At 31.4% G+C, this 20,342-nt stretch overlaps 2 protein-coding genes across 3 annotated transcripts; one reads left to right on the top strand and one right to left on the bottom strand.

Annotated features, from left to right (window-relative positions):
* Positions 1 to 5,659: 5,659 nt before the first annotated feature.
* On the top strand, positions 5,660 to 11,950 carry LOC129896783 (uncharacterized). The gene is made up of 2 exons (XM_055972749.1): positions 5,660 to 5,934; positions 11,554 to 11,950. Exons 1-2 carry the CDS (start codon positions 5,695 to 5,697, stop codon positions 11,707 to 11,709), a joined length of 396 nt encoding a protein of 131 aa, XP_055828724.1. The 5' UTR covers positions 5,660 to 5,694; the 3' UTR covers positions 11,710 to 11,950.
* Positions 11,951 to 14,470: 2,520 nt separating this feature from the next.
* Positions 14,471 to 16,304, bottom strand: LOC129896244 (uncharacterized). Of its 2 annotated transcripts, XM_055972104.1 has the most exons (3): positions 16,030 to 16,304; positions 15,552 to 15,914; positions 14,471 to 14,802 (listed from the first exon to the last, which is right to left on the bottom strand). In XM_055972104.1, the coding sequence occupies exons 1-3, from the start codon at positions 16,172 to 16,174 to the stop codon at positions 14,750 to 14,752; spliced, it is 561 nt and encodes a 186-aa protein (XP_055828079.1). In that variant the 5' UTR covers positions 16,175 to 16,304; the 3' UTR covers positions 14,471 to 14,749. The 2 variants fall into 2 exon arrangements, with proteins under 2 accessions (XP_055828079.1, XP_055828078.1); XM_055972103.1 differs by having other exon boundaries at positions 14,471 to 15,914.
* Positions 16,305 to 20,342: the final 4,038 nt, after the last annotated feature.

Below are 20,342 nucleotides of genomic sequence, written 5' to 3'. Positions count from 1 at the left end.
TCAAGATGACATGGCATCCCAGTCAAGTTTAAGACCAACAAGAGGATGTCACGTGGCGATCATGGTCAAAGTTCAACAACCAATCAAAAACAATCTTATCATATAGTATTTGTGATAAACTTGAAGACTTATAGGAACCAATCAAAAGAAGGAAAAAGAGTTCATCCACATTTGGACCGCCTTTCTCCTACCACTATATAGGAGGGTCACATAATTTTTTGAAGACATTCTCCAAGCATTGGAGAAAAGCTACAACACTAACTACATAGTTTTTCGAAGGAGTGGTCAACGGAGTTCGTTTTCTGACGTTTCCGGAGATCAAACACATCTCAAGGAAGTCTACTTCCTCCTGCATTCGAGAAATACGCTATTGTCGGCTTTCGGAATTACGGAAACATATCAGGAGAGAAGAATCAAGAGAACAACGGAATTGTACTCACAAAGATTCATCAATAAAATTACTTTTTCTTTCATTTATTTTGATTGTAGTTAATTTTCAGCACTACTAAAATTTATTGCAAACAATGATATAATGATGACTAAGGCGAAAATAATATATTATTTAATGAAAAAGTCATAAAATTTGTCCTCATTTCTTAAAGCGAATATGGTAGTTGTACATGATAAAAAGTACTCACTTGATTTTACATGTGGTGTACGCTTTTTTTTTTTAGAAAAAGATAAGAAAATTTGAAGGCCGTTATCCTTCGATGGTCTACACGGAATACATTTCACTTCAATATAATAATTTTTAAATCACACTAAATAAGTCATGAATGATGAACTCAATCCAAAGATATGCAAGGGATTGTAAATCTGAAATTCCTCATTAGGGTGTGTGTAATTTCTTTTAAAATTTAAAGAATTTAAAAAATTTATAGGGTGGACCGCTTTCGTTATCTACTTACCTACTTTTAATAATCTTGTCTAACTTCTTTTTCTATGCTTCTATTGAGCCGAGGGTCTTTCGGAAACAGCCGTCCTACATTGGTAGGAGTCAGGTCTGCGTACATTTTACCCTCCCCAGACCCCACGATGTGGGATTTCACTGGGTTGTTGTTGTTGTTGTTCTTATTTAATTTGTTTTAAAAAATGTATTTTTTTTATAACTAGTGGTACTCTTTACAATTTTATACGGAATATTTTGAAAATCACAATATTCAAAAGCTATATTTATTTATTTTTAATTTAAGATCATATAATTAAAAAAAAAAAAAAATCTATTTAAGCAAACTAAGATACGAAAATAAAATGAAGGAGTATTAAAAATCTTCACACAAACATTTCTGATGTTCTTTATCAAGGATCGTGTGGAACTACTATAAATGATGTGAATTAAATGAAACAAAAAGAGAGGAAAATAAAAGTCATAATTGAATCGCTATTAGATGAATATAACTTGTAATAGCTAGAGTGGTTAAAATCTCTTTCACTTTTTAACTAATAAATAAATAAAAAATATTAAAAATACTATTTTAAAAAAATAAGTCCTACGATATGTATTCAATTTTAATCACACTTTAATTGAATATCGAATAAAAAAAACAAACAAAAAACTAAGCAATAAATAGCCGACATCGAAAAGAGGGGCTGCCAACTTCTTTAGGCAAAGCTTTGATTACAACATTGATCAATTGCTACCTCGAGAGTTATCTAGACGCAGCGGTAGGAGTATACTCAGGAAAATATATATTTTTGGTTCAAAATAAGTATTATTTAATATTTTTTTTTAATAATAACCGCTTTAAAAAAGTTAAGCAATAATTAAAAATATTTTTAATTATATTTTTATATTAAAGATCTATTATTCTTTTAATAGTATTTATCTCTCAAAAACTATATATTATAATAAATAAAAATAACTTAGTAAATAATACTTTATATTTACTGTTTATCTTATAAAGCATAAAAAAAAAAGCTAAAATGACACTTATATTGAAACAGATAGAGTAAGAAAAATAGTACTCCTAACACGATAACACTGACATTAAATTTGATTATTCATGTTAAAGCTTTGAAGTCGAAAAAGAGGTTAAAAAATTGATAATTTATAGTTGATCCATTTCATATTAAGTAAATTTTAGAGGGATTTTTTATTGTTCAAAATAATTGAATTGTTCAAAATTCAAGATAGATGTTGAAAACTTTTTTCATATTTGTCGTTTCATTTATTAAAGTTTTATATTTTTTAGGAGATAAATCACACTTACTTGCAAAGTTATATTTATGATTTTACAAAGAAAAATAGTGAAAATATTGTTCAAATTATGTTTTTAAATATTTTTTTTAATATGTGTGTATTATCTCATAAATTTATTTACTATGGAATGAAGCGAGTATGTGTTAAATTAATACCGGACAAATAAAACTGAATATTAAAAGTATCAAATTTTATCAAATCAATGAATTCAAATTTCAACGAATGTAGAAAAAAAGATAGATGACCACTTTTTCTGTGCAAGGAATAGAATATATGCATGCAGGGAATTGTGATTGTCCCTTTCCCCGAGGAAAAACATGTACTCTTGGACGACATCTAGAGCTTTCATTTCGAAAATTTTATGGCCATGTGAGAAAAAGTTTCAAGAAAATCCTAAAATTCAAAAGATCTCCACACAAAGAAAGTTCAAACTACCTATAAAATAAAATAAAAATTCAAACTTGCTGATTACCGTTAAATCATGCAGTGGGCAGGTATTTTACTTTCCGTGTCATTCAAAATGCCGCTTATTTAAACGCTTGCCGTTTTAAAGAAAAAAACACATATAATTAGTCCATTTAAGTTGGCTTAAACTAAAAAAAAAAAAAACATTTCGGTGTATTAAAACTTTTGCTATACACGGAGTTTAAAAAAAAATCTGACTATAAGGGTCTATTGTACGCAGTCTGATCTTGGTCATATGACAGTAACTTTACCAGTTAAAATATTCCAATTTTATCACTAATTAACTAGATATTTCTATTTGACACAAGTGTGTCTCGTGAACACACGAGGAATTGACACGGAAGTACAACCGACGCATAATATTGGTATTAATTAGCCAAATAAAAATTAGCAAAAGAAAAGTCTTAATTATTTGGCATTAATTAGTCCACTGACAAAAAAAGATGCGCCCCTTTTTAAGGGATAAATATTTTTATCAAGCAACACTAATTCATTAATTAAAAATGTTGTTGCTATATTTAAGGAATGAGAATGTTTTATTATTACTTAATTAACGTGTGTTGAATAGTTAGGTATCTTCTTTTAAAAAAAATGTTATGTAATTTTTCTCTCCTACAATACAACACAAAATTGACATTATTTTGTTAATTTCATTAAAATCATTCTGCAAAAGAAAGGGCAAAGGTTAATATGGAACACACTAATATCTTAAATGAATTTGAATCAAATTTCAGATTGAAAATGATTTTATGTAGTTATTACTAACAGTATTTTGTGTGTGCATTCTCACAAAATAGGAGCGTTATTTGACTAATATAACCTCTTATTAATTCTTTGATCTTTATCTATTTATGTGCCTTTTAATGCTAGAATAATTAATGCTAAGGGTAAAGTTGAAAAAATATAATTAATTTTCTCTTGATTGCTTAAATTGACAACTATTTTGGAAACAAATATTTTTAGTATATATGACAACTAATTTGAAACGGAAGGAGTATATTATAATTTATATTTGTTTTGTCTCCGGTATGTTATAATATATTTGTGCAAGTATAAAAAAAATTGTGTTGATATACACTAATAGGAACAATATACAACGTCAGTCCTTCATAATCTATGTATATTACATATTGATATGCACAATATACAAGTGATATACACATATCCCAAATGCGTTTCTAAGTCTGATTTTTTACTTGAACCAAGTCCGAATCATTTTTAATCTTTCTCAAATCTTGTATATTTCCATATCCATGAGTTCCAAACCATTTTCAACCACAGCCACTCAATCCAACAATATCTCTATAATAATTTTTGGAAGGAAAAATACTTCAAAGCGTGAAATTAGGAGGAAAATCTTAACAAGCTCCTATTATCTTGTTAGTTTTAATTGGATGACTATACAATGCAAAAATTTTGGGCAGTTGATACATATATTCTTGGCAAAAACTATGCCAATATTTATTAGAGATTGTGTATAGATGTCAATATCCCAATAATTTTTCAAATATAAGTAAAGTATTGTGGAAAAAAAACCATATATAGCCAAAGACCAAAGTGTTTATAACTGTTGGTAGCCTAAAAACAAGTTTTTTTTTAAAAAAAATTAGAAATTGAAAAATTGGCATCGCATGACAACTTATAGAATATATTGGCAATACATAGCCCCCTTTTATTTTTTTGGCATTTAAAAGTTTTTAATATTAATTTTGGCATGAAATAGCCCATTTTTGTATTCTTGAAAAGTGGAAGTCATTTTCTAATATTTTTTCTCTCTTCAAAACACGTTCTAACTTATTTTCATTTATGGTAAAAGAGAAATATCTCTTTGTTGCATTTTTTTTCCTCGTGATTTGTCAACTGCACAAGTTGAGTTCGCCTCTATTCACTCTTTTTTTTCTTTCTTAAATCCTTCATATTTCAAAGAAATTTTTTAATTTTTTTTTCTCTTCTCCTAAATCTTTTATTATATTCCTTAATATGCTCTGTATGTGCATATTTAATATAACCATTTGTTTATACATTATTATCTACTTAAATTCTTCTATCATACATAATTTTACAAAACCTATTAAATTAAATTTTCGTTATTGTGGAATTGAGATTTTCCAGTTTGATAGAAAAAGAGAAATTGCCAAGAAAAAGAAGAAGGTGATGATGTATATCTAATTTGAATGAATTATTTGAGACATCCATTATGTAAATACATATTAGATGTGTATGCATATTAACTTTTAAGTTTGATAGTTTTTATGTATCAAAATGTATATATTTTAGATTATAATTTAATGGTGTATACATATTAGAAATGTATACATTTCAGATTATAATTTAATGGTGTATATATACAAGAAGTGTATACATATCAAAACTGTACAAATTACTGTTTAATGGTGTATACATAACAAAAGTGTATATATATTAGAATTGTACATAATACAATTTAATGATGTATACATATTAAAATTGTACAAAACATAATTTAATGGTGTATACATATCAGAACTGTACAAATACAATTTAATGTTGTATACGTATACAGAACTATACAAATTAAAATTTAACAATATATACATATTAGTGTGTTCCATATTAATCTTTACCCTTTCTTTTGCAGAGTGATTTTAGTGAAATTAACAAAATAATGTCAATTTTGTGTTGTATTGTAGGAGAGAAAAATTACATAACATTTTTTTTTAAAAAAGATACGCAACTATTCTACACACGTTAATTAAGAAATAATAAAACATTTTTATTCCTTAAATATAGCAACAACATATTTAATTAATTAATTAGTGTTGCTTGATAAAAATATTTATCCCTTAAAAAGGGGCGCATCTTTTTGTCAGTGGACTAATTAATGCGGCATTAATTAAGACTTTTCTTTTGCTAATTTTTATTTGGCTAATTAATACCAATATTATGCGTCGGTTGTACTTCCGTGTCAATTCCTCATAGAAATTCAATTTAGAAATAGCCCTAAGTTATGGTAAAATTTCTATTTACAGATAGAGTTTCCAGAAGAAAGAATGGGCCTTTATGGAGCCCAAACGTTTACAAGGCCCAATAGGAATTCAATAAGAACAAGAAGAGACAGCGGGGAAGAAAGGAAAGGAAAGGAAAATATGTTGCAGTATCCATCATTCATGTTACAGTACCCATATTCTACTCGGATCATTCCGACGTCGTTTTTGCTCCCTGCTCAGTCGCCCCAACCTCAGAGCGACGAGCTCCTCCTTGCCGTGGAGGAATCTTATTTTGAAGAAAAGGTCCGCCATTCCCCTCTCTCTCTCTCTTCGAACAGTATCAAAATCTCATTATAATGTTGTTTGTATATGTATCTTAGGGTATCAACAGTATACAATTAGGTTTTATTATAAATGTGAGAAGTACTTGTCGCATCCATTGAGAATTTCTAGGTGGAATAATATGAGATACTCTTTTTGTTGTTTTGATTGGTAAGTAATTTTCCTCAATCCTTCTCCAAAATATTCTTTAATTCGCATAATGAGTGTATCACTGAGGTGTATGGTAAATATGTATCGGTAACATACGTGATGCTTGCTTGGAAGAATTTTTGAAATTTGTGTTAGGTTTCGAGATGAACTAGCTTCTATGAAGAATGTGATTACATCTAACACAAAATTAACGCCTATTGCACAAGGTTCTTCACTTATAGGACCTTTTTATTAATTGGCCTCTTCCCTGGGGTTAAGAACATTGAAAGTTTCTCCTATACAGAGTGAAGTAATATGTTATGCATCTTGCAAAAAATAAAAAGGATTTACTTCGACACCTAGTGGTCAGTGAAGTGGGTGCAAACCTTATAAACCAAGGTTCAAATCCTAACTAATACCAAAAACGCTAAGCTTATTTCTTCCCATTTGTCTAAGCCTTGGGGACAGAGTTACCCGATAAATAAAGGATGAAAGGAGGCTCTCTGTAGATCTGGATGTATGCATAATACTTCAAACATTTCCTCTTCATTTGCCATCATAATTTCATTTTTCACGGAATTCCTTTATGCTTTTGTTAATGTATTTTTTATTTTTTTTGTATGTTTATGGTCCTTTTATCTTTTTATGTGGTCTCCCACAAAATATGTCCCTTCTGGCCTCAACCATCCCTGTATTTAGTTCTTTATCGCCAGAATTATTGTTCCATTATTTGATATTATACATCCGTGAGTTCTATTCATAAAAAAAAGAAGTTGTATTCATGGATCGGAACTTAATTGCTCCCAGTTCAGACAGTTCATGTAAGATGTTATTTCTGGATTTATTCTAGTGACAATTACCTAAATAGAAGGTTTGTCATTTAAAATTACTGATATGCTACCTGTTAAATTATTAGTTGATTGGGTTCAAGAAAGTAGGAGGGCTAGATTCTCTAATTATAATTGCCAACTCAGGTGTTGGAAGCCAACAGCTAAATATTAAGTTGCCAGTTTAGTAGAGCACTGCCTGTCTGACGGTTTGATATTTGTTTGATGTTTGATACAACAATTAACTTCTAGCTATCAAGCCAGTGAAAATAATTAGGCCAATAAAGGATCACTGCAGAGGGAAAGGAGGGGGTAGAAATAAAAAAGAATGAATTACAGTGAAGCAGAGGGAGACAAAATCATGTTGTAGTTTAGCAGTTTCTCGAGAAATCTTGTATTAAAGTGGGTAGACTTTCATCTTATGACTACTTTCCTACTTTCAGCTTTACATCATGCACAATTCCATTTCAGGTGCCTGTGAAACTTTTGGGACTGGCCCTCATGCCTTTGTCTATGAACTTCTGAGCTCTACTAGTAAATGAGAAGAATTCGGTTGCTTTTGTCTCCAAGACTTCTAGAACTAGTTTTGTCCTAAGGGCTTTGGTCTAGTGGTAAGAGCGCGGCTTGTAATCTGTAGGTTAGGTTTGAATGCTGCCGTGAACAAAAACTTGATATGTAAGTGGAGAAGGGTAGAGGGCAAGCCCATTATCCACCGTTTTTGAACCATACGCCATTGGTCCTTAGGAATTTCTTGTTTATAAAAAAAAATGAGACTTCTAGAACTTGTTATCCTCATATGTAACAGGTCACTTTGTATTCTATTTAATATTTTAGCTACATAACTGGAGTTGGATACAAACTCTTTTGGTGTTTGTTGAGCTTGCACTCTAGAGTTTGGGGTGGGCTGCAGCATTTGATGTGATAACATTTCTAATTATAGGGACACAGTATGACAGTAACCTGTGATACCTCACAAGTCGCAAGTTATCTAAACATTATATTCCAGTTTTACCGAGTTTGGTTATTAAACTTCAAATACCTCTCAAGTTGAACGGTTGCACGCATTCGTTCTTATATGTAAAGTGAAGCAGCCACAGTACAGTGCAAGCAAGTAGGAAAAGTTTGTTGAGACAAAGTGACTATCATTCTCCATGTCTCTATTCTGTTGGGTTGTACAGAAAAATGACAGTCTGGAAGATATATTTTAAATTGGGCTAGTTAGAAGGGATTCATTCCGGGACGGTTGACTATTGAAGCAATCCATCTTATACGAAGACTAGTGGAGAAATTTAGAGAAAGAAAAAGAATCTCCATATGGTGTTTATTGATCTTGAAAAAGCTTATGAAAAAATTCCAACGGATGTTCTCTGGAGGCTAAAGGTGTCCTGATAGTGTATATTAGGGCGATAAAGGACATGTATACCGGAGCCAAGACTCGAGTTAGGACGGTGGGAGGTGACTTGGAGCATTTTCCTGGTGAGATGGGACTATGTCTATGCTAAGTCCTTTTCTTTTTGCCTTGGTGATGGATGAGTTGACACGGTCTATTCAAGAGGAGGTTCCATGGTGTATGCTATTTGCGGACAACATAGTTTTGATTGATGAGACTCAGGACAGAGTTAATGATAGGTTGGAGGTTTGGAGACAAATGATGGAGTCCAAAGGATTCAGATTGAGCAAGACCAAAACACAATACTTGGAGTGCAAATTTAGTGTTGCGATGGATAAAGAGGGAACGGATGTAAGGCTTGCCACTCAACGTATTCCCAAGACAGAAAGCTTTAAATATCTTGGATCCATCATCCAGAGTAGTGGGGACATCGATGATGATGTCACGCACCGCATTGGGGCAGCGTGGATGAAATGGAGGCTTGCCTCTGGAGTCCTGTGTGATAAGAAAGTACCACCTAAACTTAAATGTAAGTTCTATAGAATGGTGGTTAGACTAGCGTTGTTATATATAGTGGAGTGTTGGCCAGTAAAGAACTCTCATATTCAGAAGATGCATGTTGCGGAGAGATGGATGTATGGACACAGTTAAAGTGATAATATTAGGAATGGGGTTATTCGGGAGAAGGTGGGAGTGGCATTTGTGATAGACAAGATAAGAGAAGTGAGACTGAGATGGTTTGAACATGTGCAGAGGAAGGGTGTCGACGCCCCAGTTAGGAGGTGCCAACGGGTGGAGTTGGGGGCTATGCGGAGAGGTAGGGGTAGACCAAAAAAGTGTTGGAAAGTGGTAATTAGACAAGATATGACGCCGAGGACATGACCTTAGATAGAAATGAGTGGAGGTTGCGGATTAGGGTAGAAGACTAGTAGGGATAGAATGATGTCTTGTCGTGTGTCGGTTTAGGGTGGTCGTAGGTCTAGGCTTGCCTTTATAGTTGTATTGTTATTGCCTTTGATTATCATATTACGTTCAAAGCGAATTTCAAATGGAAGAAATCCATAGATATGTACAGTCAGATAGCTCGCAACAACTTTGCTATCGTTATTGTTCTTGTCTTGTAAAATTTGCATCGCTTTTTTTGCCATTATGCTATATATATTATTTTTCTTACTTGGGACTATGACTTTTGAGCCGAGGGTCTTTCAAAAAAAACCCTCTCTATTTCCATGAGGTAGTGGAAAGGTCTGCGTGCATCTTACTCTCCCAGATCCCACTTGTGGGATTTCACTGGGTATGTTGTTGTTATTGTTGTCCCTCTTTAGAAGGGAAATGTAAGAAAAAAAAGCTTAGCTCTCAAGTTTTTGTGAGAAAATGGTCTACCTATTATTCTAATCATCTAATGTGATACCTCCTACTAGAATTTCCTTTGTTTTTAAGGACATTAGGAATATTTCTTAAGTTACTTGTGCAGAGGTTTTCTTTTGAGAGATTGAGTCTCACTAACTCATACTAAACTCTTTTGTGGGACCTGTTTCCCCACCTTAAGTAAAGATTATATTACTTTAGTTTGTCAAACAATGAATAGTACTTGCGCAAGACTTCCATTCTTCATGTGGCTAATAGCAATTACTAAGATCAGAACCTTTATAATTAAGCTGTGCAAGAATTTTGTAATTATGTTAATTTGTCCACTACTCTTATTCTGATGTCGGTTAAGTTGGTTAATTTATTAAAGGGTGAAAATCGTTTACCCCCAAACTTTGATTTAAAAATCAAACTCCCTCCTCAATTATGAACAATAATCATTCTCCCCCGTTTATTCTAATTAATTTTTTAAAATGTCCATTTTACCCTTTGTATTATCAACTTTTGTCTTTTTGTTTTTTTTACTTCTTTAAAATCATGAATTTTTATTTTTTATTCTAGGTAAGAAATTTTCTATTTAAAAAAGAAAAAATATTTTTTCTATTCGAAAAAACTAAAGTAAAAAATCCTAATTGAATATATAAATTATTAACGTTCTATAATGAAATAAATGAGCAGAGTAAAAAGTAAATATTCTAATAATAATCATAACTCTAATGGCTATTTATACAAATAAAAATAATAGGTAATATAATAGCTTTTAAATATATTTCAAAAATAATACAAATATATATTAATAAAAATAAAGGTATATTCTACAAAAAAATTAAAAGATTATCTATTTGTATTGTAATTAATTTTTTATTTTTTTAATTTAAAAGATACTTCATTATTGACAAACAAAAATCGTTTATCTATTCAGATATTTAAGAATAAGAGAGAATTGAAACATACATTTATATACATATACATATTAAATGCATGTAATAGTAAAATAATAATCATAAATAATAACATAAATTTTAATGACAAACTGATAAAAATATTATTCTACTTATAATGTTAATGTGCTTAAATAAAGATCTATAAATACTTAGATTAAGAAAGATAAATATTATACATAGATGGAAGATTGAAAATCAAGGGCAAAATAGACATTGCATGGGATAAAGGGGGAGAATGATTATTGTTCATAGTTGAAGGGGAGTTTGATTTTTAAAACAAAGTTCGGAAGTGTAAGCGATTTTCACTCCTTTATTAAATAAACAAGAAAATGATTGAAAAATTAACTTGTAATGGTTTTTGGAATATCTTGAATTATGACCTGTTTCTCCGCATGGTGTCTCAGTTTTTCATGTTACACCACTAATACTTGCTTACGAGGAAAGAAAAGCTTCCTGGAATTTCATGACTCCATCTCTTTTCTCTGGCTGGTGTCTTAATTCTCCCATATTGGAATACCATTAAAAATTGAGAATTAAAAAGGTGCAATATGATAGAAAATAGGAAAGTGTGTTTTTCATGTAGCCCATGATAAACAAAGCAGGATAAGGTGGGCATGCATCAAATAGTTGGCAGTTTGAATCCAGCTTTTCTTTACTTGCTTTGTTGCAACTCTTGAGTCCATTATTCTTGTCTTCTTTCCCTTTTCTGTAATTTTCGTTCTTGCTTTCATTTGCCATCACTTTTTTCCTTAGAAGGACAATTCTCACAAGTTGTCTGGCTTCATTTCGAGAAATTAGGATGCCTTACTAGGATGCTTTATTTTTTGACTAGATATTGGCCAATTGGTCTATGTTTGGATTTTTCAACTTGCAAGTACTACCAAGTTCCTAACTTTTCTGTCTTGATGTTTGTAAATTGCAGTGTAATGAAATCAGAAAGATGAACAGCAACTTAGTTGTAATTGGAAAGACTAACATAGATAATGATAAAGAAGACTTTGACAATGAAGCAGAGGATGATGATGCAGACAATGGCGATGAATCGGAGGGTGATGACTTTGAGCAGGAAACTGGTTAGCAATGCCTTGATTGGTTTCCTATATTTGTATGTGCCGTGTTACTATGGTTTGCTTGGTAGTTCATGGTTCTAAAATTTGCTGAACGTTATTTAGATATTGCTTTGTGGGCATTTCCCTTATAGGAATGGGAAGAGCCTTCGCGCTTTATGGCAGAATAATCATATATGATGTTCTGATTATGTATTTTGGGTGATACAAATTTTAATTTCTACATTAATTTGAAAGAGGAGAGTTTATCCATATGCAGCTTGGTATGTTCTATCGATTAAGTAACCAGCAGTTGATGCTAAAAAAGGCAATTCATGCTTAAAAAAACATTGAAGAGCTCGAAAACACTCTGCATCGCCATATCTCCGAGATGCAATGCCTGATGAACAGCTTAGGTTTAATGACTCAGAAGGTTTAATTGTTCTCTCAGTCTCTCGTAGGACGATTAAGTATATTCTACATTATCTACATCATTAGTACAATTAATGAATGATAGATTTGTGTATAGAAAAATCATTAAATTAGTTTAGTCAGAACCGGTTTAAGATTGATGTCTAGTATAAAGAATTAGCTAGTCTCCCTATCAAGGTTACGTACTCCAATTGTATCAATGTTTACAGAAAATAAAATATTGTCATTAATGTACATAAACAATACTATAAAAATAAATGTAATGACGAATAAAGTAGGATAGTGCAACTAAAGCAAAATAATCACTAATAAGCTCATGGCATTTGGGGACCAATCTTGATGTCATGGCCCCTTTTATTCCTTATTCAATATATTATCACTTTGCATGTTAGGAAGGAAAAGACTCTATATCTTAGTCAAAACTAATCCAAACTAGGATAATGTTCTGTAAATGTGTTTATCAATTATCCTAGTAGAGGCTGTGCCCTACATTAGTCATTCATGATTCAACATTTCAAATTATCAAATTGCTTCTTTTTTGTCTTTTTTTTTGAATTTGCAGTTGATTGCATCATGAAAATCGACAAAATTCTTGGTGTCATGTAGAAGTAGACAATTTCCCCTTTCAACTCTTCTGTAAATGCCCAAAAGAAGTTCTGAATTTCTTTTTTTTTTTGTTTTTTTCCAATTTTTATCTTCGAAATTTATCTCGACTGAAACAGAAATTACTAGAATTAAGAACTGTTTAAAACTCCAAAATACTGAACATAAAAAAGGATGTTAGAGATTTCCTTTTCTTTTCTTTTCTTAGAGAAACAATCGAAAGATGAAATTAGTTAAAGCGTAGACATGTTAAATATTGTTGATTAATTAAACTATCAAAAATATAGATAAATGATCGAGCAGCCAAAATCTTGTTTTGACTGTGTGATTACAACCAAATTAGAAGAGTTGACATTTAAAATTCGTTACTCGATTAATTATTGATCTCGGAAAGTAAATCTTTTTTTTGTAACTGAATAATTATTCAACTGGTAATTATTTTAGGAAGTCACTTGAATTTTGTAACTAAAAAGTCACTTAAATAATGCCATTTCACCTACAGAGTTGCTCAATCAATTCAGATAACGTCTTAACAAAATTGTTGACGTGATTTTTTTTTAAAAACAAACTTTTGTAAATTAAAAAGCTATACATTTAAATGATTATTAAATGAAATACCCATTCCACCAATCTAATCCGCTTAAATGAAATGGGTCCCTTTTATTTTACAAATATCGATACCCCTCTCCCTACATAGTACATTCGACAATATTATAAAAATAAATATAATGAGGGTTGTCTACTTGTCCATAGAGGATGAACTGTGTTTTCCTGTTTATTTTTTTTTTCATTTACGTGTTTTTTCTTTTTCTTTTAATTTTTTTGGCCACATTAGATTCTGGGCTGAAAAAAAATCACTTTTAAATAATTCAGGTGTGTAATAGATCGTCATGATAATTTAAGCGTGTAACCGACTTTTCGTGATAAGTTCAGAAAGGAATTTATGTTTTTTTTCCTCAAAGAAAAGTCTCCATGTTGTACTCCTATTTGTTTAATTAAAAGCTTTATTCGTATTATTAGCATATTTCTAATATGAAAAAGGGCCTAAAATGTCCTTGAACTATTGAAAATAGTACAAAAATATCAATGACATTTTAAGTTCAATAAATATATAAATAAATGCGGAGTATTTTTATATCATTTTTAATAATACAAAAACATTTTAAATCCTTTTCTGTTTCCAATATAAATCATATCGGCTGGTATATTGTGCCAAGTATACAGCCTTTCAAATATGACTAGGGCCAAATCCCTGAAAACATGCGCCGCCTACTATTCTTCTGCCTTAATAATATTCTGATAATATACTTGTTAAAGTAGAACAAGTCATGAAACTTGTTCAATGTGACAATCTCTTCCAATCGATTCAGAAAATAAATAAATGAATTTAAAATATTTTTATGTTGGAGCATTATTATTAGATGATATTTATAGTGACTAATTGATAACCTAAACAAATTTTGGAAAAGTTTTAAGTACAATCCTTCAATTACTTTGATCCCACAGCCCAACTCGTTAGTTTAACACGGTTTTAGAACTATAAAACAAAGCAATACCACGAATTAAGGCATTTGACTGAACCCTTTACCTGGCATTTGCTTTGGACGCGCTTACTGTGTCCACATTCCATACTGCACACGTTATGCCATGAAAAAACTTTATTTTTCAAAAATTTATATTTCTTGATTCACAAAACTATAAACTTTGGATCCTCCAGTTTGTTAGAAAAAAATAATAAATTTAAACAGCCAATAATAATTGTGTGAAACATTAACCAAAAAGTTTTCTTATGCCATAGAGTCGTCCAAGCAACCACTCATTTCCATCTTATTTTTTATTGTATAGTATTTTATTATGATCACATCACTTGTTTACTCTATATTTATACACATATTTTGAATTATAATATCATTTTAACGTACTTTTTGGAATCATAATATCAATATCTATTCTCAGTTTAATGTATATATTTCATACATTAATTTCTTCTTAACTAGAAATTAAGGTTTTATTTGAATCATTATTTCCTTGACGAAATCACGCAAGTTGCTCCAATCCTTTTTGCCAGCTCAGTATGCCAAATGGGTCCCCTGAAATATCTCAAAAGTAAAAGTGTTAAATAAGGAAAGAATTAAAAGCCATAGATTAAGGGAAAAACCAATGAAAAACATTTAAAACACCAGGGGAGACGGACCTCTCCAACTAAAATTACCCTAAAAAAGCCCTGAAGTATGTGAAGCCTATAGTCACTCTTCCAGAATATGTCCACAAAAAAATGGTCCCAGTTTCCTGGGCCCTAATGGAATCAATTGAGGCCCCAAATGATGCCTAAAAGATTGGGCCGAATGAACGAGTTAAAAAAAAAAAAAAAAGAGAGAGAGAGAGAGAGAGATCCTAACGCAACACGCCAGTCGCCAACGAACGTATGACGGCGAACGCGAACCCTACCGGCTGTGTCTATTAACAAGTCCAAAAATGGGCAAACTCAGGAAATCCGCACGGCTTATGAATTATTCTACTATTAGATGATATCTCAAGAGATGTCAAATTAACCTCACGATTGAATTGAACTGCAGTCTCAAATAATGTACAATCCAATTCAATGAACCCAAGGCATTTGTCATTGTATATAATGTCACCTTCATTTTGTTTTTTTGTGAGGAGGGGAACTCACTTTCACTTTGTCTATGTGCGCAATTTACTCATATACGGCGTGAAATAACTTAATTCTCCTTTTTATTATCTTAACTTAATTTCTATTGGCTATGGTTTCATTGAGCAGCATAGTAAAGATGCCTAGGGCTTCCATGGTCACAGCAAGGGTAATAAAACTTCCCACCGTCTTTCCTTCCGCCGACTGGATATCCCAAAGCTGGAGTGAAACACCTAGCTTCTACCACATACGACGGAGGTGAATAGAAGCATCTGAGCTTTTCCGGCTTCATTCTCGACGCCGGAAAGTCAAAACACGACATTGGAGATGGCGGAGGAGAGATTTTTTTCGACGAGTTGAGAGGATATAGAACAGCTCTAATCTTCATCTCCTGATTCGTCAACGCAGAAACTCGATCGTACTCTTGAATCACATTCATCAGATCTTCATCACAAGTAATTGATACTAAAACATCCAAATCCTCGGTCGGCAACTTACACTTCAAACTCATAGACGATCCACACGATTCTCCAAATTTCACCATCAACTCTGCATATCAGTCAATTCAATCAGCTTCTAATTTACCTCCCAAAACACAGTAACAAATCCAAATCCAAAAAGCTTAAAAACAATAACAAGAAGAAAAATGAACGACTGAACACACCTGCAAACGAAATAGACTTCTCAACGGAGAGAACTCTGGTAAAACCACCGATATAACGGAGCTTGCCGTCGGAGCGCCGAGGGAAGATTCTCCCGCCGTAACTATACAGAAATTTGATCACTTGTGTACCGTTCATAGAGTTCATGCTTTGAATAGAGTACGATGTAAGGAATTAAAAAAGTATTTTCAGTTGAAAAGTAGAGAGAAGAGAGAAGTTGTAGAGAAAGAGAAGATGCTGTGAGATTTCGGGCACCTTCAAGTAACCATAAGGCTAGGTAATGAGCTGTATATATAGGGATTGCGGCGCGTCAAGACTTGAAAACAAGTTATTCGGATATTCGTTATTTTTTTCTTGGAATTTGGTATTTTTGAAAAAGGGATGGTCGACTGAAAATAGGATGAGTGGCGCAACTGAATAGCTGTTGGGCTTACGGGTAGGATTCGTGGAGCTACAAGAAAGGGCTGGGTGGATTGGGGAATTTGGCCCGATCTGTTTTTTGATCCACTAGTCATCAACGAACCCAAACCTGCCAGTTTTGTCATCTTCTCCATTACTTTCTCCATCAATTATCACTATTCTCTATACAAATGGGGAGAAAGATATTTTGTTTTAAATGAATTAAAAAGAAACGTAGTTTAAATTGAAATGAAGAAAATATTAAATAAGTATGGTAACACTTTAGTCTACTTATTAGATCTCAACAAAATATTCTCGTTGTTTTAATTTATTCGTTTGATTTTAACTTGATGTATATAAATTAAAGATGTATAGTATATATTAAAATGTTATTTTAATCTTATAATTTTAAATATGTCATGTAAAAAATTAAAATTAAAATTAAAATTAAAAAATTGCTAAGAAGGAATTATTATTTTTCTAAAAGGGGTTCATATTTCTTATAAGAAATTAGAAATTAAAATTAGTGAATTGTTAATTATTTTTAAAAAATAAACTAAAAAAAATATGATAAATAAATTAAATTTCGAGCAACCGGGTAAAAATAGTAGCATTAATTTCACATATATAGGAAACAACCTACATAATTAAATAATATTTTTAAAATCACTTAAAGAGTAATCTGCTCAGAATGTAATGATAGCACACAGATAAAATCTTTTGTCCAGTCTCAACATCATGTTTTGTATTTTAAAATTTTTGACCAAAATAAGCTATTATTGAAATCAATTTATAATAATAGTATTTTTTTTTGTATTTTATAAAATTAGTATAAACGTTGTTGACAGTAACGTATTAAAATATATTTAATTTCAAAAAATTAACGGGCAAAAAATGTAACTGCCGACGGAGTTAAAAGTAGAAATACGTTTTAGATTATTTTTTTCCCTTGCAGCTATACCTTTTGGCTTTTAGCCTATCCTAAACTCAATTTCACTTTATTTGTGAAATTTCACATAATGCTGCCAAGTGAACATATGGTTAACTTCGATTCCAAATCTCGCTGCTATTGTTATCCGAGAAAAGATTTACAATTGTTTCACTTTTTCTGATTTTAAGGTAACTTTCTTTATAATTTAAGAGGTTGCACTCATGAATTCACTCAGGCATCAGGTATGACATATCAATTGTCACAAAGAGATATCATGCCATATGTCACCCCACATACTCCACAAATTTCAAGGGATTCAAGTCTTTCATCACTTAAGAATGTCATTTGTAGTTATTGATCTCAAAATTTTGAGAATGTCCCAAACTTTAAATCATCGCCTGTGCCAATGGTCATTGAGACCCCTGATGCCATTAATAATTTAGAGGACTTGAACAATCAAGTGAAAGAAAATGATCCAGAAAATGCAAATGAACGAGGTGATACGACTATTCAGGATATTGAACCATCAAGGAGGGAGAAGCGTAAAATTAAACTTAAGCCTTGTGGAACTGGTATATTAACATCTTTACGTTATTTTATTTTTTGACTTAACTACTCCTTTTGAATAATAGAATATTTATCTTTTCTTTACGGGGGTCACTATGCTATCCAACACGTCAAAAAGAAAAAAAGCAAAGGATAAATAATGAAATTTGTGGTGCTGATGAAGATTGTGTGTTACTAATTAAATTACTAGAAGTTAGTGTTACTGGAGTTGGTGCTATTAAAACAGATGGGGAAGTGCCTTTGATTTTTGGCTCCAATTCAATTCTTGTGAATTATGGCAGGACAGAACTAATGAAACTATAGGGAGTTTACATACTATGGAAACTCAATATACTTTATAAAATAGCTACAAGCTGATTTTGAGATGAGCTGCAGGGATTTTTAAACTTTTCTAATGATCTACTAATTGTTCGCCTTAGTTTTTTAAAGTTCCCTGTATATTTCTTAAAGTTGATGTCTTTTGTGCTCAATCTTTCTACAGTGCACTTAACTCATTTAAATACTTTGTAAGATAGCTATAAGATGATTTAGAGCAGACAGATAATGCAATTGTGCTTCTTTTTTAGGTTCAAGATATAACTCATTTACCATTTGCTGAGCAAGAGCTAATGCTCATTAAATATTTGCATCGATTATCTTTTCGTATGCTTGATTGTGAGTAACTAATTTCCTTAATTCCTTGTTTCTTTCAAATAGAGAAGAAAGTTCAAGAAGAATGATGCCATGCAAATTAAATGCAAAATATATAACGACAGCTAATTGAAAGTAAAATACAACTCTTTTTAGCATAAAGAGTACCCACTAACTTTGATTTTGAGTTGGACATTCGGAAAAATCGTTACTTACCGTATCGTTTTACCTTTAAAACATGCTTCACAATAACGATATTTATAATAAAATTTTTGATGTGATCGAGTTACGGAGACTCGTTACTAATGGCAACGATTTAAGCGTAAAACGTTATTACCAGTAACGAATTTTTTTTAACGCCTTCTCCCTAATATATTGTGGTCTGTTGATTTGTTAAAATGAAATTAACCTAATATGTTATTACCAAGAACGTTTATACTAATTTTATAAAATTTCAACTTCTATACTATTTTGGTGAATTGATTCAAGTAATAGATTATTTTGATCAAAACTTTTGTATTTTTCTCTAATTTCTTTTGGACGGGAGTACCCCTTTGTTTATCTTTTTATTCTTTAAAGAAAAAAAAACTTAGTTTAGGCCGACTTAATTAGGGGTACTAACGACAAAATCGAAAGATTGAATTGAATAGAAGAAAAAGAATTGATACACTTTTGTTGGAAGTGCATCCAAGAGCTTCGAGGAAAGCAAAATATTGTCAAAAAGTTATTTATTAGAGGAAAATGATATATTTACTTCCAAAAACTTTTGAATGTTGAGGAAGATATGAATCCAGTGTTCGATGATTTAGAGCATTTTTAGAGTCTTTTAATTATTTATTATTATTGAATTTAAGTTTTATCACGTCAAGATATCTTCTAAATCGTAACTTTTAATTATTATTTTTGTACAAATTAAAAGGAAATTTTATCGTAAAAAGTTTTATTAAATTTCTTTAGAATGGTAAAATTCTTGGACAATACATATCTATCTATATCTATATGATTATAAAAGCATGAGTATAAATATTGATTGACTAAAAGTGATTTACGTATTTATCTTTTTAAGTTAAAATTTTCGTTAAAATTTCCTCAATCTAAAAAGTTACTAATGAGTAAAATTTACTAGGAGTAGGGAATTTCTACAAGTTTTATAATATTGGTTGATCTAAATATCCTTTAAATATTGAACAAATTTTATATCCTTATCGAGAGTCGAGGTCAGATCTCAGGTCAAGTATCAGAATCGGTTCGTTAATCGACCAACGAGGTCGAGTGTCAGGATCGAATCCTGGTTCGAAAGTCGAATCTCATAATCGGGTCTTGGTTCAGAAGTCGAGTCCCAATTCGGGTGCCGGTGTCTAGGTCGGATGTTGGGGTCGAGCCTTGGTTCAGAAGTTGAGTCCCGATTCGGGTGTCGGGTGTCTAGGTCGGATGTCGGGGTCGAGTCCCGAGATGGGTTTTTGAGATGGGACTCCAAATTAGTCATCGAGGTTCTTTTTTGTATGATTATTGATAGGGAGTAATGTGCAAAGCACATTTATAGTGACTAGTAATTTTAAAAAAACTAGATATATAACTTCAATATGTATGTATAATTTCTTTTTTTCTTCTTCTTAAAGTGTAATGCATTTGATAGTGTTATGCTGGAATACAGTTATTACATGTGCTTAAAAGTATATTATCACGTATTTTTAAAAATCTTAGAAAAAATTGACTTAAAATTTATTTGATCCAGTTTCAACATTTAAAAAATCTACCCAAAACTTGCTATTTCAAGCTGAGGCATAG

This window comes from Solanum dulcamara, chromosome 7, assembly GCF_947179165.1.
Source record: "Solanum dulcamara chromosome 7, daSolDulc1.2, whole genome shotgun sequence".
NCBI classification, from domain to species: Eukaryota; Viridiplantae; Streptophyta; class Magnoliopsida; order Solanales; family Solanaceae; genus Solanum; species Solanum dulcamara.
Note: the sequence above shows the minus strand (reverse complement) of the source record. Positions and strands in the feature narration are given on the sequence as shown.

What these genes read in the sequence shown, in the direction of transcription:
- LOC129896783 (XM_055972749.1), top strand. Translation starts at nt 5,695, where the DNA reads ATGGGCCTTTATGGAGCCCAAACGTTTACAAGGCCCAATAGGAATTCA. An exon ending in AATCTTATTTTGAAGAAAAG is followed by an intron (nt 5,935 to 11,553) that starts GTCCGCCATTCC and finishes TGTAAATTGCAG; the next exon opens with TGTAATGAAATCAGAAAGAT.
- LOC129896244 (XM_055972103.1), bottom strand. Translation starts at nt 16,174, where the DNA reads ATGAACTCTATGAACGGTACACAAGTGATCAAATTTCTGTATAGTTAC. An exon ending in GAAGTCTATTTCGTTTGCAG is followed by an intron (nt 15,915 to 16,029) that starts GTGTGTTCAGTC and finishes ACTGATATGCAG; the next exon opens with AGTTGATGGTGAAATTTGGA.